Raw genomic sequence first — 22,975 nt, 5'->3', positions numbered from 1 at the left:
ATACCTATCTTTAGTCTACGCTTATCTTTTTATTTTACCTTTTCTTATTCTATTTCCATCAATGGTTTCATTTTTGTTGCTTTTCAACCTCCATTTCTTCCTCATAGCCGCAACATGATATAAGTTTATACTGCTACCCGGATTCTGTAATAGCTCTGTGATGAAAGGAGAGGAGTCCATTCAGTTTAGTAAGCCTGATGGTGCTGGCGACTGGTGATGCAGTGTCAACAGCTGCTATGATCTTCCTCCATGCTGCTTGTATTTTAGGGCTCCACGGTTTATGATGTCTCTGCTGCTGACTGCCGTTACCTTCCTCTTAGTTTTTCATTTCTTTTGGGGCACACAGCACTTAAATGGCTTCTGCACCCACTGAGCTGTATGCTTCGCAACACTGGCTTCATTGATTACCTTTCTATTAATGCAATGAAGTGTATGTCTGGGATGGCTTTGTGGTCTTCTGGGTTCACTTGTTCTCAGATGTTCGTCTTTAATCTAATTCTTCATAACCCTCTTTTGAAGGTGTTAGATTTGATTTAAGGGAAATTACTCTATTTCTCTTGAGTAGCCGAGTAGGAGCTCTTTCGTTCGCTAGATTTATTTATGAGAGCTTTTATTTCACCACTTGAAAAGAGAATCCTACCCTTTAGACATACACTAACGTATACTGTCGAGACATTTATTATATTTCACCTTCCGTTTAATGAAAAAATTAGATAAGGTTGCTTCTAATGTTGATGGCTTTCCTAAAAAGAAAATATATCAAGGAAAATATCATGTTCCTATAAAACTTTCTTCTGAAACATATCTGTAATCCGATAGTATGAGTTTAACTAGATTAATTTGAAACTAATGTCGATACTAGTAACGATTCAAACTTCAGTAAGCAGTATAATTAAGTTTAATGATGATGTTGATCAGTATATCTAACTTAATACTGCAATCAGATATTTACCTACTTTCTATTTTAAAAATTCTACACTGATTTAAGCTGCGCGCTTCTCGATACATCTGCATGTAATCTAACGCAGGAAATATAGCCCATTAGTTTAAAAATACATTTTCGATCCTACATATTCAACGTAAGATTCGTTAGTTGTCTTATGTAGTCAAGCTGGCTAGACAGCGAGACACCAGAACGGACGGGTCAGGTTCAGTTGCAATTGAAAGCCTCACCATTGTGTGGATTTATTTCTGTTTCAATGGCTCTGGTTAACGTAGTACTTAGATATTGTTGAAACGTATTGTTATGTTAATAAGCTAAAGCTCTATTGTTTCATCAACCATTATGATTTAAACAACTGCATCTATGAAAGTGTAATGAGACTCAAAATGTTCTAGACCGATTAAGTTTGATTTATACTTTGAAACATTTTTAATATTGTGTACTTAAATGAGGTGTAATTCGCCCAATAATGAACACAAAAACTTCCGTAATGAAAAGAAAACACATTTGCATTAATAATAATTCACTATCAGACGCAAGGAGGAAAATTGATTGCAAATTGAAAGCGGACATGCAGAGACGGTTTGTTGGTTATGATTTTCTATGTAAAGAATTAAACTTCCATATCTACGCATCGCAAGCAAATAGTTCTAAATATAATAAAGCCAGTAATTCAATTACTGTTTACCGTGAAAGAGAAAACAAACTTGCGTGATCAAAACATATCGTTAGCATGTCGGACAAATTGCTTAGCAGCATTTTGTCTGCCTTAACGTTCTGATTTCAAATGCCTCTCCTCATTTCGGCGTGGATAAAATAAGTACCAGTCAAATATTAGGGTCCATTCCATCGATTAGCCCCCTCCTCCAAAATGTGAGGACTTGAACTTTTAGTAGAAATTATTATTATTATTATTATTATTATTATTATTATTATTATTATTATTATTATTATTATTATTACATGAAAACTCACAGCTTATTTTACTGGATATGATGGTAAATGTTAGCTGTCCACAGCCAGCAGACTAAGGTGACACTTGATTTTTGTAGGTGCTCTACCTTCACACTTGCACCAGTCTTTTTCAGCCATGTGCTGATACTTCCAAGTGCACCAGTTACTATCGGTATCACGCCTACTCTCTTCAATGACCACAATCGTCATAGTTTATTTTTTCTTCTTTCACATTGATCCTGTTGTTACTGGGACATGCTATGTCAATTAACATACATGTTCTTTCTTTTTTATTCACCACAATAATGTCTGGTTCCCGATGTCTGTGGTCCAGTGATCGCACTGGATCATTGGAACCAACAGAGTTTTGTAATTCTCATTTTCGATGACTCCTTCTGGAGTTATCTCATACCACGTCTTTGCTTTTGTAGGCCGTGATTTCCACATTATTATTATTATTATTATTATTATTATTATTATTATTATTATTATTATTATTATTATTATTATTAGCAGATTAGAGAGGAGAGTGCAAAAGCCTCGCAAACCTGATCAGACGATTCCAACTGTCTGACAGGTATCGACTGGATTTCCCGGATGTGCCAGTATGGACCTGGTCAAACTGCATAGGGTCATCCAGATCGAATCTAGATAGGGTATTTGTAGAGTAGCAGATAAGGACAGTATAGGTTGTCCACAATTTAAAGTAATCGACTACACAGACACACAGACCAAAAATTCGTGATCTGTACAGACGCCTTAAATTGGCTTCATAGACAGGGACCCGGTTACTGAAAGCTGAACATGTCGTTACCGACACGTAAATATTTCAGTGAGCGGATTAGTGAATTAATTAAAAGGGCGTTGACAGGGGTAATAATCAACAATAAATGGTGGTTTGCCCTGAAAATGGCGATTAGAATAGAATCGATAGGGTTTAGAAAAGGACTTGCAGTAGAAAGAAACAGAGTAGAGACAGAGCTAGTCAAGAAGTTACACGAGGCTTTTAGAAAAGGCATCGCGACCGATGTGCTCGCAGTGAGACTAGCATTCGACCAATTTTTCAACGCGAAACATGAAGGTTGCTTTGTCGGAGCTAAGGTACGAGCACTTAGACACGAAGGGACGAAAGCGGTTCAATGGGCCCAAGTGACAGAGGCACGGCGTAGAAATAAATCCACGATCCGATCGTTGCCGAACCACAAAGGGCAAGTGATAACTGATCCGAGACAGATGTGTGCGGCCTTTCAGCTACACTTTGCTCAACTGAGCCGAGTCGCAGGATGGATTTCACGTCCTGCCTCGACCGGCTGCCGCGGCTCTCGGTGACGGAGGCGAAGCGCTGCGAAAGGCCGATAACGGGCTTTGAAATACGGAAGCAATGGCTAGTTGGTTTGAATGGTCTACCCTACGAGCTTTACGGTTACATGCCAGACTTGATCTGCAGAATCGTTAGCACGCCGGGCGAAATATTTAGCGGCATTTTGTCCGTCTTTATGATCTGAGTTCAAATTCCGCTGAGGTCGATTTTGCCTTTCATCCGCTCGGGGTCGATAAATTAAGTACCAGTAAAATACTGGAGTCGATGTAATCGACTTACTACCTCATCCTAAATTTCAGGTTTTGTACCAACAATAGAAAGAATTATCATTATTTAAGGCGGTGAGTTGGCAAAATCATTAGTGCGTCGAAAGAAAATGCTTAGCGGTGTTTCTTCCGGTTTTATATTCTGAGTTCCAATTCTGCTGAGTCGGCTTTGCCTTTCAACCTTTCGAAATCAATAAAATAAGTACCAGCTGAGTCGATGTAATTGACTGTCACCCCACCCCACTTCACCCCAAAATTTCATAATTTGTAAGTGAAGTAGACTAGGTGATAATTGCCCGTCAATTGGATCGTAAACGTAATTCAAAATGGTGGTCATGACATGCAATGTGTTATGCGGATTTCGCCCGAGAATTATATTAAATTTGCATGTTCGATTGAACAACTGAATCATCATCGTCGAAATCGACGGAAAACCATCCATCTATGTGTGTGTGTGTGTTTGTGTGTGTGTGTGTGTGTGTGTGTGTGTGTGTGTGTGTGTGTGTGTGTGTGTGTGTGTGTGTTAGAATGAGAGAGAAGGAATATTTTTCTAGTTAATTATCCTTTACCACTTACTGCTTCTTAGAGCTTTACACAGAATTCACAATCCCAAGCCTACCAACAACTAGGTCCTTTATTGTCTACTCTAAACTTTTATATGAATGTATTAAAGTATATAAGTATGTATACACATATATATGCCTACATATATGCACACGTATATACAATTTTATACACACACACATACACATGCATGCACACACAAAAGTAAGATATATATATATTTATATATATATGATATAGTCATATACTTCATGATAGAATCGCATATATGTGGATTTGTGCGAGTGTCTGTGTGTGTGTGTGTGTGTCTGTGTGTGTATGTGTGTCTGTGTGTCTGTGTGTCTGTGTCTGTGTGTGTGGTGTTAAATCTACTTGCTGAATCTATTCTGGTAAAAACATGCCAGACTTTGAGTCTGCCTTCATCTATAAGAACCTGTAAAATTGGGGGAAGTATGTGGTAAGAAATGAAGAGATAGATGGTGATATAGAGAAACAGAGTGGCAGAGGGACAGAAAGGAACTTATTGCAGAACACACGTGCGAGATAGAAAGATAGACAGGGACATGGAGCAAAGAAGTAGAATGAAAATAAATGTGATTCAAGAAAAGCAAACGCTTGTTTCCGTATATTGGCGGCCCATCTATATAAGTAAGAATAGATGAGTCTATATGTATGGTTTAGTGGTTTTTCAAAAAGTAAATTAAAGAAAAAAAACATTAACTTTTGACGAGTATATAAGCTTCGATGTAAAATTCACATCTGGATGCAGTTTGATCCTTTAATAGAACAGGAGTAGATAGCTTCCTCTGAGAAACTTTATTTTTGTTGGGGTTTTCGTCTTTAAGTAATTAGAAAATAACTGCTTATTTAAGACAACCGAGATTGTTCTCGCTGCCTCTTCTGTTCTTACTTTTTCTCTTTCCCCTTTTGCAGTAGTTTCTTTATTATTGTTATTATTATTATTATTATTATTATTATTATTATTATTATTATTATTATCATCATCATATGTCTGTGATGTGTTAGTGTTCAGCTTTCCATGCACTTGTCACGTCTCCCTGCGTTAAGTGTATTTAAGTCTGAACTTCAGATTCTTTGTATGTCGAAGATCAAATACAGACAAGCAACTGTTAAATGTATGACTGGAGTTAAAACCATATTTATAGAAAAGGTTTCACTTACGTAGTTCTATTCTAGGCATTATAGATCGTCTCTTCAGTAATCTCGCATGTTAATATCGCTGATATTAAACAAAAATTTTGAGTATATGTGTTTTCTTTACAGCATGTTTGTTAAGAGAATAAAAAACAAATATGTATAAATAATATAAACAAGAGCACTCAGAGAGCGCAAGCCTCCGCCAAGGCAACACCAACGTCCTCTCAATGATTAGCCAGAGATGATATTTAAAACGAGAATATCTGAAATAAATTCGACTGCTCTCACAAACAAGAATACTAAAAATGAACACGATCGCTCTCAAAAATTAAGTAAAAGCACAGGAAAAATAATCCCAAATCCTTGTCCGGCACCGAATCGATCCCAAAATATAATCAGTTCGTGCCAGTCATGAGGCCAAACATCTCTGAAAGTTTCATCCGGATCCATCTGGTAGTTCTTGAGATAGCTTGTCCACGGACAAACAAACAAACAAACCCGACAAAAAACAATACCTCCGCCTTCGCTAAGGCAGAGGTAATAATTTGTTTGCTCTCTCTCTCTCGCTCTCTCTCTCTCTCTTTCTCTCTCTTTTTCTCTCTCTCAATACATACATAGATGCATAGATGCATACATACATGCATACATACATACATACATACATACACGTACGCATGCATGCACACATACATACATACATGCACACATACATACATTCATACATACATAATACATACATACACACATATATGCATGCATGCATACATACATACATACATACATACATACATACATACATACATACATACATACATACATATAAAACCAGACGTATATATCACGAGTGGTTCATATATTGGATACGAGAGCAGAATTATAGAAATAGCAAATAAATCTTCCCTGAGTATAGTTTGCTGTTTTATAAGGACAGACAAATATTAAACAGAGTAATTTTAGTTCGATGAGAAAAAACGAAAAGAGGGTCATGGCTAATCATTGATTATAGGTCTGCTGAATTATAGTTGACCTGAACAACAACAATAACTGAGTCAGTATCGACAGGATCGTTAATAAAACTGAGTGTAGTAGAACATGGTTTAGATATAATATAATGCACCGATTATATAATTAAAAATTATATCATTACATATGTAAATCAAAATTATTCTTATCAAGTTAGAATACTGAGGATTTATTTATTAACAATATAAATTTAGTTAAATAACGGCAGATTTTTTTGTCTTTAAATTTACCAATTATAAAAACGCCGTGCACAGGATCGGTCTTCCAGTAAGATGTAATGTTAAGGTTAGCGACGGGCCTAAATAAGGCACCATGGAATTATAGCAGAATAATTTGCTGGCATTGAACCCGAAACCACATGGTAGCGGAACTTATTGCTTAACTAAACACACTGAAATTACATCGTGAATGGTATAAATATTCTATAATTTCATTAGTTTATTAGTTTTTTTTTTCCCCGGCTGAATCTGAGATTTTATGCTAACATCAGAAGATGGCAATGATCCACATCTGAACTTGATCTTATATGTGTCGAGGATCAAGGCAGGTTGTTATTCATAGGATTAAATATTATTGCTTATATCACCCGCAAATGTAATTCTTTTTCAACTTTTTCATAGTCCATGCATACGACAGACGATGGCACGCGCTTTCGCACTCACTCACACACACGCACACTCATGCACATAAAAATGTTCTGCTCTGTGTTTTGGGAATACATTTCTCCCTCGAATGCGAACGTTTATGAGATATTGGCTAGAGTATTCAAAATTTTCTCCATTCCATACATATTTGTTTGGTTCCTATCTCGAAAGTCAACATGAGCGTAATAGAAATAATAATAAAGGCCTCCTTTATTGAGATACTTCAATGTAAAAACCAACTGTCTCTTTAGGTTGTCTGCGCGGCTACATATTTTGATGTGTAAAATACGCACACGCACACACACACACATATACATGTGTGTGTGTGTGTGTGTGTGTGTGTGTGCGTGTGCGTGCGTGTGCGTGCGTGTGTGCGTGTGTGTGTGTAAAAATTTTAACATCAATTTCTATTTCACTTCTCTAACTAGTTAGTTACTGCTAAAATCGACGTTAAGTTTGTTGTCTTCTCAATAAAGGTCCAATAGGAATTCTTAACGTCTTCCTATCTGTGGGTGGTATTTGTATAAATTACTGCTGGGTTCAAAACAGACACATACACATACACAAATACACACAAATGTCTTCAAATGTCCTAGCTAACTTCCGGCATTCGTAACAAACGGCTGATTGAAGTAATTAATGCCTACATGCACTCACACTCAAACAAACACACATACGCATATACATTATATATATATATATGCATAGACATATACATTATATATATATATATATATATATATATATATATATATATATATATATATATATATATATTGTGTTAGTTTGCTAATTTTTTTGGCATTCATGTACGAAATAATTAGGTTCCTTATTGTATTTCATCAACTGCTTAATATAACGGAATCATTCATTAATAAATTCCGCAATATATTCGCCCTACCACTGATATAAATGTGAAGTTGCTTTAGTCAAGATTAAAATCTGCTGAAAAAGCGACTAAATTGTTGTATCACCGGGTGTGTCACAAGAAATCTTTGACTTCACCAGACAAGCAGAAACTTCTTAATTTCATCCTCAGATTCTATAACAAACAATATTAATTATATTAAATCTCTTTAGTTTTATTTCTCTTATAAATGTTTTTGTACATGCATTTATTTCGTCCGTAGGTGAATAAAATGTTTGTGTGTGTGTGTGTGTGTGTGTGTGTGCGCGCGCGTGTTTATGTAAAAGTAATATATAAATGAGCCTTTGAGCATATCTTTCTATATGCGACCTTCTTGGTATATGCATGATGCATAAATATATGCAGGGATTTATGTAGTTTATGTCTGAATATGTGTGCATAATTGGAAACTTATCTCAAGTATCATTGTTTGACTTAACTATTTGTTCGTAGAACAAGCAAAAGTGTTTAATAATAATGTTAATCATTTTTCTGGTTAGGACGTTGATCTGTCAGAGATGTCTTTCACTGAAGAAGTTAAACATGGCACTGCAAACAACAAAATGTCCGTTAATTTCATAGTAATACCACTGCACATATATTTCTCTACCTCAGCTCAGGGGTAGGGAAAACTAAGCGTCTTAATCCTGGATACGTAGTTTTGCAGATAGGACACGAGCCTACGACTTCTTCAACCGTGTAGTAAAAAAAATATCGACTCATCCATCCATCCTTTTTATTAGCTATTCATCATAAAAGTCGAAGCGATCCTACTAACTGTAGCCTCGGTGTGGCACTGCAAATACACAACCGACATTCTTTAGTTTCTTATCTAAATATATTAAATCTTAGTATATCAACAGACAGAAAGAAATGAATAGCTTTGCATACTGAAAATACTGTCAATGTCACAGAATTGGCACGAAAAAACTTATCGTGCATGCACACTAAACAAAAAAATGTGCAACAAGAACTGCGCTTTAATAATGCAGTAGATGCCAATGCATAAGCAGATAGGTATTTGTGCATACAAGCCAGACATCGTTGTTAAGAATTGCAGAGTCAAAAGAGTTTGTTTACATATATGTCAATCATAGCAAAGGGAAAATTTCACTGTAAGAGTTGGAGAAATAGTCTATATAAAAGAAAGACAATTCTATTAACAGTGATTGTTATGAGTCTAGTTCTTTTTTTAAAAAAAAAAGGCATGCATACAAATATTTGGCAAGATTACAAAATAGCACACTATACAAAAGTAACGTTGCTAGGTATTATACGTTTGCGAAAACACGAAAATAAATAAAAGAACACCCTTAACAATTAGAAACATCCCCATGTACAATTCAGGTACAAGAGCTAAACTTGGTGATTCAATCGAAAAACAAAAATAATAATAATATTACTTAACAGAGGCACAAGACTCAGATTTTTTATGGAAAGTATGTCAGTTTCATCCATGACCTCTTCACTTCACTTGAGCGCCTTTTACTAACTACAGAGGAACGACTGACAAGCCCACTTCAACGGGATTTTAACTCCAAATGTAATGGACATAAATGAATATTTTTTTCTACTCTAGGCACGCGGCCCGAAATTTTGTGGGAGGGAGCCAATCGATTAGATCGACCCCAGTATGCAACTGGTACTTAATTTACCGACCCCGAAAGAATGAAAGGCAAAGTCAACCTCGGTGGAATTTGAACTCAAAACGTAAAGGCAGACGAACGTAATTGAATATTCTAAAGTATTTCATTCAATCCTCCTCTACAGAATCTGAAATCCCCCTTCTGTCGTAATAATAATCATTTCTAATATAGGAACAAGCTCACACATTTTAGGAGAGAAATCTAGTCGATAATATTGGCCTCAATAATTGATTATAATTTATTTTATGTACACCAGAACAGGTAACGTCGATCGCTGGGAAAGTGAACATTGAGTCAAGACTAGCATAAAATGTTTATAAAGGGAAGTGGGCTCTGCAATACCTACTTACGTTGACATTGATTCCTGCGATATAGTTTCACAATTTCATTTGATAAGTTTGACATTAGATGAATAATATGCTAAGTTTTGGTCAAGAAGATTAACGATGAAGTAACGGTGGATACTAAAGGCGAAACAATTGCAATTATTTGGATTTTAAAAAATCTTGAACATTTCACAATTAATTATTTGAAATTAACTGCTTTAAAAATAGAAACTGTCGGACACTAAATACATATGTGCTAAATAAGAAAGATGAGTTCACTTAGTTTCGTAGGTTATTTTCGACGACTGTGGAGTGACAGATTTACTTCTAGAAGTGTCAAGGAAACAGCTCTGATATGTTGATAATACGAAATAATAAAGCTTATAACAACTTGCTTTATATCTTTTAAAAATTTAACAGTTCACTGAATCATTAATAATTTGCATTTTTTATTTTCATTATTTTTCTAATATGCAAAACACTAATTCTTTTTCCTGCATTATATTTCTGAATACCTTATTTTTATTTATTTTATTTATTTTTGTTTTACAGAAGGCTTGTTGCCGTTGAATTCAGAACATGTCGACATGTTAGGAGTGATTGGAATCCCTTCAGATCCCGTGAGATTCTCAACGGGGATGGACTATTTTCCAGCCTTCAGACTGCTCGGCAAAAAGGAGTTTAAAGACAATGCAAATCAACTGTTTGGTAACAAAGCTATAAACGACTTTGCTTTAACGATGGTCGTTCATATTGAAAAACCAGATACTAGCTTTATCTTCGCAGTTCTAGACCCTACTGCTTCGATTATACAACTTGGTGTGAGTGTTTCATCAAATAGTCAAGGCAACGAACAAAACATATCGTTATATTACTCACCAACAACTGCTGATGTAAATACATCCGTTTCTTCCAAAATATTAGCTAGTTTCAAACTCGAAAACCTGCTCAACAACTGGGCGCGGATTAGCTTCATGGTTAAAGACGATATTGTGGAAATATATTTAAATGGAACGAAGAAAGGAAGACATCAAGTGATCAGGGAACCGTTAGTTCTTGAAGATGCCTCTTCTATCTACATCGGAGGAGGTGGTCCAGCCCAAAGGAAGATGTTCGTTGTAAGTATATATTTACATTATGGTCAGATAACGAGGATATATATTTAACAGAAAAGTTTCTCTCTTCACCCTCTCTCCCTCATACACACGCACGCACACACACACACACACCACACACAGACAGAATCAACAAATCCCAGTTGACCTTCACAATAAATTTCCCTCTACCTTCAGCAGAGAGGCATCTCAGTAAATGTTCCGTTCTTATTCTTAAACTTGCTTTAAAATAATGACTTTATTATGACAAGTGTGTGTATGTGCGTGTATGTATGTATGTATGTATGTATGTATGTATGTACGTATGTATGTATGTATGTATGTATGTGTGCATGGATTACGATGTATCACTGAGGAGCATTCGCTAAATATGGCCAGTATTTGACATCCGAATTTAGTGGGACTCATCTCTCTCCAGGTCTATCCAGAGCCGGTTTCCTCCAGAACAAAAAAAAATGAGAGAAAATAAGCAGAGAGAAGAATGTATCTAAGTGCTGGTCTGGTACTTATCTATCGACTCCAAAAGGACAAAAATTTGAATTTGAGGATAGCTAAAAGTCAGAACGAGCATAACGAGGCAGTTCTATCCGACTTGTTAATGACTGTGCCAATTCGCCTCATATAAGTATGTGTTTGTGTATGTATGTATGTATGTATGTATGTATTTGTGTGCATGCGTTTGTGTGTGTATTGTGTGAGCATATATGCAAACACGTATGTACATGTATGTATATATGCACATTTATATATGTGCGTCTTTGTGTGTGTATATATATATATGTATATACACCTGTATATATGTATATATTATATATATATAATAAATGAATAAATATATGGATAAATAAATTGATATATAAATATATTTGTCACATACCTGTGATAAATATAAGACATAGAAATAGATAAAATGAATAAATGTAACTATATAAAGTGCGAACCCATACACACAAACACACACAAGAAATGTCATGGACGGCCATAACAATGTCATCAACACAATTAACAGCGACAGCAGCAGCGGCCGTGACGACGATGGCAATAACAACAACAACAACCATCACGATGGTAACACCGGTGAGCGAACACACGTACACAGAGGAATACAGGAACTGTAATATATTTTGGGGTAGCGTCTTAGGGCAGCAGCAGCACAATGGGGTGAGAGGGTTAGGGTTAGGGTTAGGGTTAGGGTTAGAAGATGGGTCTGAGAGGAAGGCCACACTGCTGCTAAAATCTATGACACACAAGCACACGCATATACACACATCCGTGCGCACACATACACGCACACATACAAACGCATGCGCACATAATAGAACAGAATGGAGTAGTAAGTGGAGCAAGAACACACATGAAAACGAAAAGTGTCGTTGAAGAAGTCACAAATGTGTTTTCCGGACAATGGACATGAGTTAAAATAATAAGATAAGAACAGTAATAAACGAGAGAAGAAAAAATATACAGTGCGTGTGTTTATTTAGCAAAAAAAAAATGACTATCCTGACTTACAACAATATCTGTTTCAACACACGATTTGACACCAGGAATCTTGCAAAACGAATTAATAAACGTATATATGTGTGTGTGCGTGTGTGTCTATGTATATATATATATATATATATATATATATATATATATATATATATATATATATATATATATATATATATATATATATATATATAGTTCAAAAAAACAATAACAAAAAAACAAAAAAACAAAGTGAGGACGTGATATGGATAGTGTTATTGGACGCTCAGGAAAGGAAAGAGAGAGTGTATGACGTTTCGGGCGTAGCCCTTCGTCGGAAAGATGGAAAGTTCGGAGAATGGAAGAACGGAGAAAGAGGAAAATGGTACCGATGCCCACGAGGTTACATTATGAAAAGACCGGAAGAGGAGGTGGTGGGAAAAAAGTTCTTTCTATGTGTGTGTGTGTGTGTGTGTGTGTGTGTATGTGTGTGTGTGTGTGTGTGTGTGTGTGTGTGTGTGTGTGTGTGTGTGTGTGTGTGTGTGTGTTGTGTGTATATATATATATATATATATATATATATATGTATGTATGTATGTATGTATGTATGTGTGTATGTATGTATGGATAAATATGGATGAATATGGATAAGTATGCGTGTATATATATATATATATATATCTAAGTATATAGGTACGTATGTATGTATATATGTAAAGTGGAAATTAGTGCGCTATTCGCGCGATGAAAAAGTATTCAGGTTAAGTTTCCTCTTGATCCAACAGCCTTCTATGCGGCCAGTATAGGGTCTGTATCTAATAGGTACTTATATAAGATGCTTGCATGTTTGCAATTCGTATTTCGACTCAGTTCAATGAAGCGTTCTGCGTGATCAAACGCTCTTTATAAATCGTTTTAGAAGCGTGTAACAAATGAAATAAGGAAATACCAAATTCATGCTTCATTTTCATCTCTCAAAGTATGCGTGAGTGTGTGTGTTTGTGTGGAGGGGGGGGGGGGGTGATGGGGGGGGGGGGGGGTACCTCTTTTATCTTTTACTTGTTTTATTCATTAGACTGCAGCCATGCTGGGGCACCGCCTTGTACTGGTATCGACCCTAGTACTTTTTTAAAGCCTGGTGCTCATTCTGTCGATCTCTCCGAACCGCTATGTTGTGGAGAAATAAACACACAGGCACAGGAGTGGTTGTGTGGTAAGTAGCTTGCTTACTAACCACATGGTTCTGGGTTCAGTCCCACTGCGTGGCACCTTGGGCAAATGTTTTTAACTATAGCCTCGGGCCGACCAAAGCCTTATGAGTGGATTTGGTAGACGAAAATTGAAAGAAGCCCGTCGTATATATAGATATGTATGTGTGTGTGTGTGTGTGTGTGTGTGTGTGCGTATTTGTCTGTGTTTGTCCCCCCAACATCGCTTGACAACCGATGCTGGTTTGTTTACGTCCCCGTCACTTAGCGGTTCGGCCAGAGAGAAACAATAGAATAAGTACTAGGCTTACAAAGAATAAGTCCTTGGGGTCGATTTGCTCGACCAAAGGCGGTGCTCCAGCATGGCCGCAGTCAAATGACTGCAATAAATAAAAGAATAAAAGAACACCAACACCAGCTGTCAAGTGGTAGTGGGGGACAGTCAATCCGTCAAACTTCGAAGCTTTAAACTCCAAACAGCAAAATGATTTCCCCCATTTGACGGGAGCATTCCCTTTAATTATGTGTAACCTGAGATAAACGCGTGGAGTACGTGTGACATGCACAAATTCCACCACAACTTTACATTTCGTTTCTTTTGTTAAAACTTTCTACTGCTATATTATGCTTGGAAAAGACTGATAAATACTTAGATGTAAAATATTAAAAAGCTTACGCTATTGAGAAATAAATCACAGATATAGCTATGTTTGCAAGAACAACTTATTCTGTCAGGATAAAAACAAAACTAGGGATAAATATATCATCTGAAATGGCAGAAGCTTTAATTAGTTACTTAGCTTTATTAGAATGTAAACTAAGCTTTTAAATAGATCAAAGTTGGATATTTGTGACTGCAAATTTAATGAAAGAGCAGTTAACTTGCAAGGTTGATGAAAAATCATTTCATATTCTGACAATAAAACGCTGAATGAAGATAACACGTTTTAGAAGTTAGACATATCATCGAAGCACGACGTCAGCATTGATTTTGTCAAGTTGATATTTATTGAATTGTTTTGAAGCTTTATGTCAGACGTATCCGTTGTATATTTTATATCTACCAAAACTTTAAATATCATGTTGAAAACATGAGTTAGTCATCGGTATCGAAATTTATACGAAAACTGAATTTGAACAATTTTAAACATTATTTCGTCTTCTTTGTTATCTCTAAAAATGAGTGCAATATTAAAGGGAAATAGAAAATAGAGCAATCTTCAGTTGCTTGATAGTCTTTATGCATGCAGGTAAAAGAAATTTATGGAGATCTGAAAGAAAGTGTCATTACAATCCATAGAGATAGTTTCACGAAATAATCGTAGTGCAATGAGAAAGAGTAAGAGAGAGAGGGTGTGTGTGTGTGTGTGTGTGTGTGAGAAAGAGAGAGAGAGAGATAATATAGAAATTCATTCTTATTTATTATACGTGTGTGAATGCGTATGTGTGTATGTACTTGCGTGTTTATGTGTATGTGTATCTATATGATAATTAGTTTATTCAGAACGACAAGTATAATCTCAAGACAAATAAAATAAATAACGCTATAATAACGGAGTAACATTTTTAAAGTCGAATGCTATAAACGGGCAGCTTGTAGCGATTTTAACCAGAGACAAACCATCATGACAGTAATGGAGAATTAAAAGTCGTGCTTACATAAAGGTATTGTGAGAGGAGCATGAATGAAAGGGTAGATGTGATATTCAGATAGAACTATTACAGGAGCTATTTCTTATTTGGTGTGTGTTTGTGTGTATGCGTGTGCGCGCGCGTGCATCTATGTATGCATACGTACATACACATGCACTGGGCTACCACCAATGTCCACTCGCAAGGCATTGCTCTGCTCAAGGCTATGATAGAAGACATGTCCAACGTACACACTTAGAGATGAGAAACTAGTTGACTGTTTCAGTATTCCACAACAGATTCTCGATAGAATAAATAATATACCGAATGTTAAAACCAGATGATGAATTGTTATAGCCTGTTGACGTATACATTCGAAAGTTTAATCTCGATCGCTGGGGAATACAAGCTAGTCGTTGGTTTTGTTCAATACTTCACCTCACCTTTCGACACCACCACTTTTGTTGAAGTCTTTTCAAACAACCGGCTGAAAACTTAAGTGAAATCTAAGAAGCAACCATAGTTTCCATGGGAAGTTAAGAATGAGCAACGAGTAATGATTCAGTAATTTCGCACATAAACTAGACGGCAATTGTTTTTAAAATGGCACAGAGAAAATTAGATTTGACGCTATAAATCAATGGTAAACTTCCTTCTCTACTTTTTCCATCGTTTACCACCACCCGCGAAATAATGTCTTGATTCATTTCAAGAGTGATCGTGGGAGTATGAGTGTGTATGTGTGTGGAGGGGCTTATAGTTACACAAATAAGTACAAACACATACATATAAATGTGTGTGTGTGTGTGTGTGTGTGTGTGTGTGTGTGTGTGTGTGTGTGTGTGTGTGTGTGTGTGTGTGTGCGTTCGTGTGTGCGTGTACGTAAACGTGTAGGCAAATGTCTAGTGGCGATGAGTCAAAGTAATTGTCATGATTAAAATATATTTTATAATTATGAATTTTACTCACGCGCTCGTATACGTGCGCGTGCGCGTGTGTGTATGCGTATGAGTGTACGCATGTTTGTCCAAATGAATTTGTGTGTGGAAATCATCTTTGTGTATGTATTTTGTGTGACTGGAGACTGAATGCAATGGCAGACAAGAAACATATACCTTCTATTCGAAAGAGGTAATAGTACTCATAAACTTATACACATGTATGCATTTATAATCATTGTTTTTATATATGCATACGCGCACACACACACACGCACACACGCACACACACAGATATATGCATGCACAGGTATAGATTTATAAATAACTCCTGACGGTACCCTATGGTTGGTAGTACATTTTTTTAAATGAAAATAATCGTAAATCTGCAAAATTTTATTACTTCGAACACTGTAACAGATATATTCATTTCTTTCTACATCTTAAAACTGTATTTCCTTTTCAAACCACCACTGTATAGGGAAATAACACCACTCTTATTCTAACTACTGAAGGAGTATCAATTCAGCTAGTTTATTTATATAATATATCCAATCAATATATCCATATACATCCAGTCTATGTATCTAATATATCCATAATATATATGGCTGAATTGTGCAATAAGCATATCCCCACTATGCCTTTCTAATTTTGTATTATTTAGAAATTTTTTGTGGAGTTCTAAGTTTTATACGTTGAAGATTACGAATGTATATAACAGTTACAGATAGTGGGGCATGCACTGTTACAGCGAATCGCTGCATCCACTATTTGTCGTCGATTCCCTACACCTGGCGAGTGACAACTTTTCGCCATTCAGGTGACAACCCTCCAACTCATTGCTAGTGAGGGCATTACGAGGTCGGAGTGCAAATCCTAACTCAACCCACCCAACAAAAAAATGTCAAATGCAAGAGTTTTCTGTTTGTGTATGTATTTGTGTATGCTTGTACATATTTAGTGATTATCGAACTGTTAATCTACTCGTACATAGAGATAGATTTAATATGCAATCTCTCGATCCCCTAAAGTGAAGCTATCCTGATGTAAAGCCAGAATATCTAGTACCCTTATTGCTTATATATATGCATACTTTTTGTTAATGTCAAAAATACCCACGATATCTTATTGTACTACATTGCAAGTTAGAAAGCATTTAATTGTGTTAAAACCTTTTATCATTTTTGATCGATTCGTCTCTCGGGATTCTGTATTCATGAACTTGATAATGATAAATAATAGCCTTTTGATTGCTTCACTAGTCTGAAGAAGTCCCCACATATCATGACTTAATGCGCAAGCGAAAGAAATGATTACCTATATACATAGATATGCACTCACTCCTATACGTATATATATATATATATATATAATGTGCATGTATGAGTACAGACGCGTAAACATCGTCCATTTGTATAGTTGACTAGATACTAAACAAAATAGTCTTCTATAGTGTCCCAATGACCCAATAATTTGTAAGTCGATAGCCACAGTAAATTTGAAACCTCCGGTATTTGGGAAAGTGTATATTACATTGTGCTGAATTCACTTTTATGGGGAAACTGCTTAGTATCTGTGAAAAGCTTTTGAATCATTTTGAAATCTGACAAACTCTAGTGTTGATTTAGCACTTTTTAACGAAAACTTGCACGCTCGTACTTTTATACAAAATAACTTGTTCAAATTTCCTTGAAACATCACTGCACTTGTCTTGAAAAGAAGATAACAACATCCTTTCTTGTTTCTCGAGATTATATTTCCCAAACCAAAGGAATACGATAAGCAATCAATTTTCATGCTGACTGATGTTTTCTTCCATTGAAACTAATTCAAATTGCCTTTAATTGGTTCACGCCCATTGCAGATCCCTAATGACTGTATGTTGCATAACTTGACTTCATTTAGCCCTAGCATTTATCAAAATTCATCTTGCTCGGATCTTATAACACATAACATCTACTAAATAGTTCTTAATAGTCGTAAAGTTTCAATGCAGCCTGTTTTATATTTTTAATGCTAAACCATTCAATTCGTGTCCGTCCTGGAACTTATAAAAACAATAAGAAGAATTACTATAAATGAATACTGCAGAGTAAATATTGCTGATTAAATATCAAAGCAGACAGAAATCTTCACTTGAAAAAAAGACAACTCTTATGTAGAATATAAATTTAATAACAATGTGTTCTCTAGAGCAACAAGGAAGATTTGACAATAAAAATGGATAAGATTTTGTCTTTCATACTTTGAAAATCGATGAATCCAGTATCAATAATAACGAATCAAAATTTATCTTCTAAGAAAATATCTATATTAATTAAGCTTTATTAAAATTGAAACAATATCTACAATAATTACTTTAACGTTAGTAAAACAAAAGAATTTAATGTAGTAATATTATATATTTTGAAAAAGTATCATAAAAGCTAAGATTTCGATTATATGGGCTTAATCTCCATTTATATTATTTTTTAATATGTAAGACATTTTTTTTTTTAAATGCTCAAAATCATACAAATTGTATGGAGTGTGATATGAACTCATATATGAACATCAGTCTCGCTACGTCACCCAGTTACCCACTTCACCAATTTCACAGCCTAATCAATAATTGTTTATTTTCCTTCTTTTTTTTCTATGATGCTCAATGCGTCCACTTCTGTTTTTTTATTCTTTACTTTCTCCGATCGCTAATGCTCTCACTTTTCCTTGAACTGAAGTTCAAGGGGGTTTTTTTTGCATAGAATTTGCGAAGGCGTGAAAGAAGTACATTGGTATTGAATCCCTAAATTGCATATACATTAAAAAATCTAATTGTGGAGACTGGAAATAACCACTTGTTCACGTCATGAAATAAATTTGAAATCGGATGTTCTAAACGCTCACCAATATTAGATTTTCCACTTGAGATATCTATCCACTGTCAACATTATTACAAAAGTGTGTGAGAAACGTTTGTCAGCGGACGAATATAGGTTCAGTTTAACACATTGACATCCCTTACCAAAACAGGTTCTGCTTCCGGCATGAATTGACATATGCGGTTGTCTTCTGCTTTTGTTTCTTGAGCACATTCATGTGATCTTTTCCACTTGATGACGATGGCGAAACCAAGTGGCTGATTAAACGCTCTCGACACTGCTGACAGATGACAGCACTTGATCAAAAAGGAAAAACTCGCAATGACTAAAACATATAGCCTTTAAATAGAAAGCAAGAGTTTGCAATGACTAAAGCATATTCTAGATTTATCTAGGAACTAATTGTGATGACAGCAATCTACGTACAAAAATGAATGACGAAATTTTTAAAAAGGTAAAAAATGGCATCAATACATTTTCAACTTTTCAACAATTCAGTCACACAAATATATTACGTTGTCCCTTACTAAGTCAATATATAGGTGAATGAAGACTACACGTAGACAGTAGAAATGATTGACTGGGTGGTATTGCAGCGAAACATCCTGAATAGTAACACCGTGAAATTAAGATTTTTTTAAAATTCTCAAGTGCGATATTTAGTTTCTGTTTTAAGTAGAAGGACGTGTTATTGTTTTATTTTTGATTTCAATTAGGCGGACGCGGTTGATCTGCTTTATCCCCAATAGGCCTTTTAAAATACAGTCACCTAATAACGGTCCTACGGATGGGAAAATTATTTGTGAGCAGAAAATGTTGTTTCATACATTAATTGATTATTCAAATGACTTAACGTGCATAAGGTGAAAGGCCCATGATGCGACATTTGTGTAAGTTTTCATTTTTCGTTTTTACCATAAAGCTAATTCCATCTAAATTTCCTACTCTGGACATCAGTAGATAAACCTGACCAAGCGAGGAGTATTCATAGTGTGTCTTAGCTGGCCGCCCGTCTTTTTAAGCTCGATTTCTGTGAGTTATAAGACCAGAGAAATGTGAGCGGAAATTGTCACCATTATATTTGGAATGGCAGAGTACAATCAATTGGTTGCATATGTGTTCTTGAAACAAATAAAACGCATGCGCGCGCAAACATGTACGTACCAGTGTGTATTCTATACTACATGCTCATGTTTGTTGAATGATGCGCAGTCTGTCTCAACCTATTTTTTCTGCATCTCTTCGTCTTCTTTCATCATTATATCAATGTACATGTGTGTGTGTGTGTGTGTGTGTGTGTGTGTGTGTGTGTGTGTGTGTGTGTGTGTGTTTAGCGTGTGAATATGCGTGTGTCTATATAATTTTTATATATACCTATACCTTTTCGTTTTAAAAGCATATCAAATTTTTCTTCGTACATGAATGAGTATTGACTTCAGTGTTTTCACTTACATTTTTTTCAAATTTTACTTTCGTTCTGTGATAAACAGCACACATCCATACAGAGTTAATGCGGATTCATACTAGATATTTATCTTTTAGCTTGGTTTGTAAAATATCTCCCTAAAAACATTCAAAAATGTAATTTTCTCATTTTTCTAGACTTGAGTTCAAATCCAGCTAGGTTCTACTTTATTGTTAAATATGTACCACCAGTCGTCACTCACTCACGACTGACTTGGTAAGATGTATCATGATTTTGCTAATTGTTTAGGCGCCTATGTAGTCGCTAGGATATATAGATACCCTATGAGAATTTTCCACCTTTCACCCAACGGAATATCTAGGATGTAACAGCTGGAAGAAGAGGGTGGTCCAACACCCAGATGGTACGCATTGCAGCTGAGTAAACTGGAGCAAATTTAAAATGAAGTGCCTTACAAACGACACAGCGCACTTCCCAGATCGTTAGTTTGGGAATCAACCCAACCCTACGATCGTGAGCCCAACATTCAAATCACTAAGTTACACGATTGCACACATATCTTAAAACTGAGGATAAAATGAACTACTACTGAGATATTTATTTGATTCATTCGACTGCGCCTTTCCTTTCTGAAAGTTAGTCTTGCGTTTATTTCCAGTCACGATTAGTGTTTGTTAGAATTTGCATAAACATACCATTATGAGTATATGTCTGTGTGTCTATATAAGTGTGTGTGTGTGTGTGTGTGTGTGTGTGTGTGTGTGTGTGTACGTGTGTGTGTAGATATAAAATATACTAGCCATCATTTAAATTTTTTATGGATGCTGCTTTTACTTTCAATTAATAACTTTTCTATACATGAATATGTGTACATAAAACTATAAAATATACACACACACACACACACACACACACACACACACATACATACATACATACATACATATATATATATATATATATATATATATATATATATATATATATATATATATATATATATATATATATATATATATATATATATATATATATATATATATATATATCAGTTGAATGAAGTTAAAATGTGGTTTTTATCATTGTATTTAAAAAAGATTTTTTACAATGGTGAAGTGTGTTGAACATTAAAAAAATATTTTGTAATATTCATAAAGTTCATTTAGCGCTTTCATACGTTCGTAGTAATCATCGGATTTCAAAATGCATTTAACTGACAGTTGAATTCTTGAAAACTGTAGTAAAATGACTGAGTACTTCCTTTTTATACCTCTCAGGAGTCTCTAACAAGCTAAATTCTGGAAATACGGTTTTGACCAATCCACATGCAGCTTAAACGTCACGGTTTGCCGGGCGTACCGATATTACTGGCATAGATTCCGCCTTTATTTCAACCAATTAGCTTGCAGTTTACATATAATGGTTTTATGAGTGTGTAAACTTAGTTGGTTTCGATAGCTTTATTTCGATTGGTAGGAGTCTTCTGTAATTTGTTTATATTCATATGTTGAAGATATTTTTTAATCCACATTATTAACTGGTTGTTATATCATTGTTGTTATTTCCGTTCAGAACAGGTTCGAACATTTTAATAAAACGTTTCTCTTTTATCTTTCTTCCAACCTCACTTGTGTCATGTAGTTTTTGGAAAGGAAAAATTAGAAACATTTTCTGACCACATGTTTTTATATGTTCCCTCAATGGAATTTGGTAAACATTAGTGTTCTGGATTTGTTGTCTGTGGACATTGTATAATTTCTTTTTTAAATAAAATAATAAAAAACGTGAAAACCAGACCATGTTTTCGCTTTATTCAACTGATATATTATTCTATACACATTGACACAAATATATATATATATATATATATATATATATATATATATATATATATATATATATATATATATATATATGAGATTAATGCGAATATGCAGCCCGCTTTCGATGTCCCATTGCAGTCATCTCACTTTACCTATACTGTTACTTTCTTCGAATTAATAGTGTGGATTTAACAGCGCAAGTGCATCGCAATTCCTAGACTAAAGAAATCGCTATTATTCGCATAACTGAATCCAATAATTGACCCGATTTCAATTCCCGGATGAGCACAGTTTGTTTTTGTTATTTCGCTTACAGCCGTGAGAAAAACCAGAACATCACATATTTGTAGGCTCGTAACTAAGGGAAAAATTATTTTCACTCAGTTTATTGCATTTATTTTATTGCTGTAACTGAATTTGTAAAATGCCATTGCAAGAAATTGGTAGTAACCTCTCGGCGAACGGAGTTTGTGACAAAACAGGTTCGAAACTTGTTATATAATTCAACTTCAATGAACCCTATATTGTACGTGCAATTTTCGAATGTAGTCAATGCATTGTGCTAAGCTGTCGTGCTGGTTTTCATAGACAGAAACTTAAGAAGTCGTTCGTCGTGGTTCATTGACTCGAAAAGATTACAGGACACTCTCATTCCATTCAAAGTTGTAAAATGCAAATGTTAAGTAAATATATACAAATCGAAAGCTCATGTTTTCAATGAAATGTACTCAATGTTTCACTGGG

General features: G+C 35.2%; 1 protein-coding gene across 27 annotated transcripts in view; it reads left to right on the top strand.

The window, feature by feature from the left end:
* Window positions 1-22,975, top strand: part of LOC106875945 (uncharacterized) — a 291,971-nt gene that overhangs the window by 164,987 nt on the left and 104,009 nt on the right. For all 27 annotated transcript variants that reach the window (XM_089347704.1, XM_014924275.3, XM_089347708.1 and 24 more), the window contains one exon: window positions 10,305-10,870. In XM_089347704.1, coding sequence (XP_089203830.1) covers window positions 10,305-10,870 — 566 coding nt within the window. The remainder of the gene's footprint in view (window positions 1-10,304; window positions 10,871-22,975) is intronic.

This window comes from Octopus bimaculoides, chromosome 2, assembly GCF_046866305.1.
Source record: "Octopus bimaculoides isolate indiv1 chromosome 2, ASM4686630v1, whole genome shotgun sequence".
In the NCBI taxonomy this organism is placed as follows: Eukaryota; Metazoa; Mollusca; class Cephalopoda; order Octopoda; family Octopodidae; genus Octopus; species Octopus bimaculoides.
The sequence above is the reverse complement of the archived record's forward strand: the minus strand, read 5'-3'. Positions and strand labels throughout refer to the sequence as shown.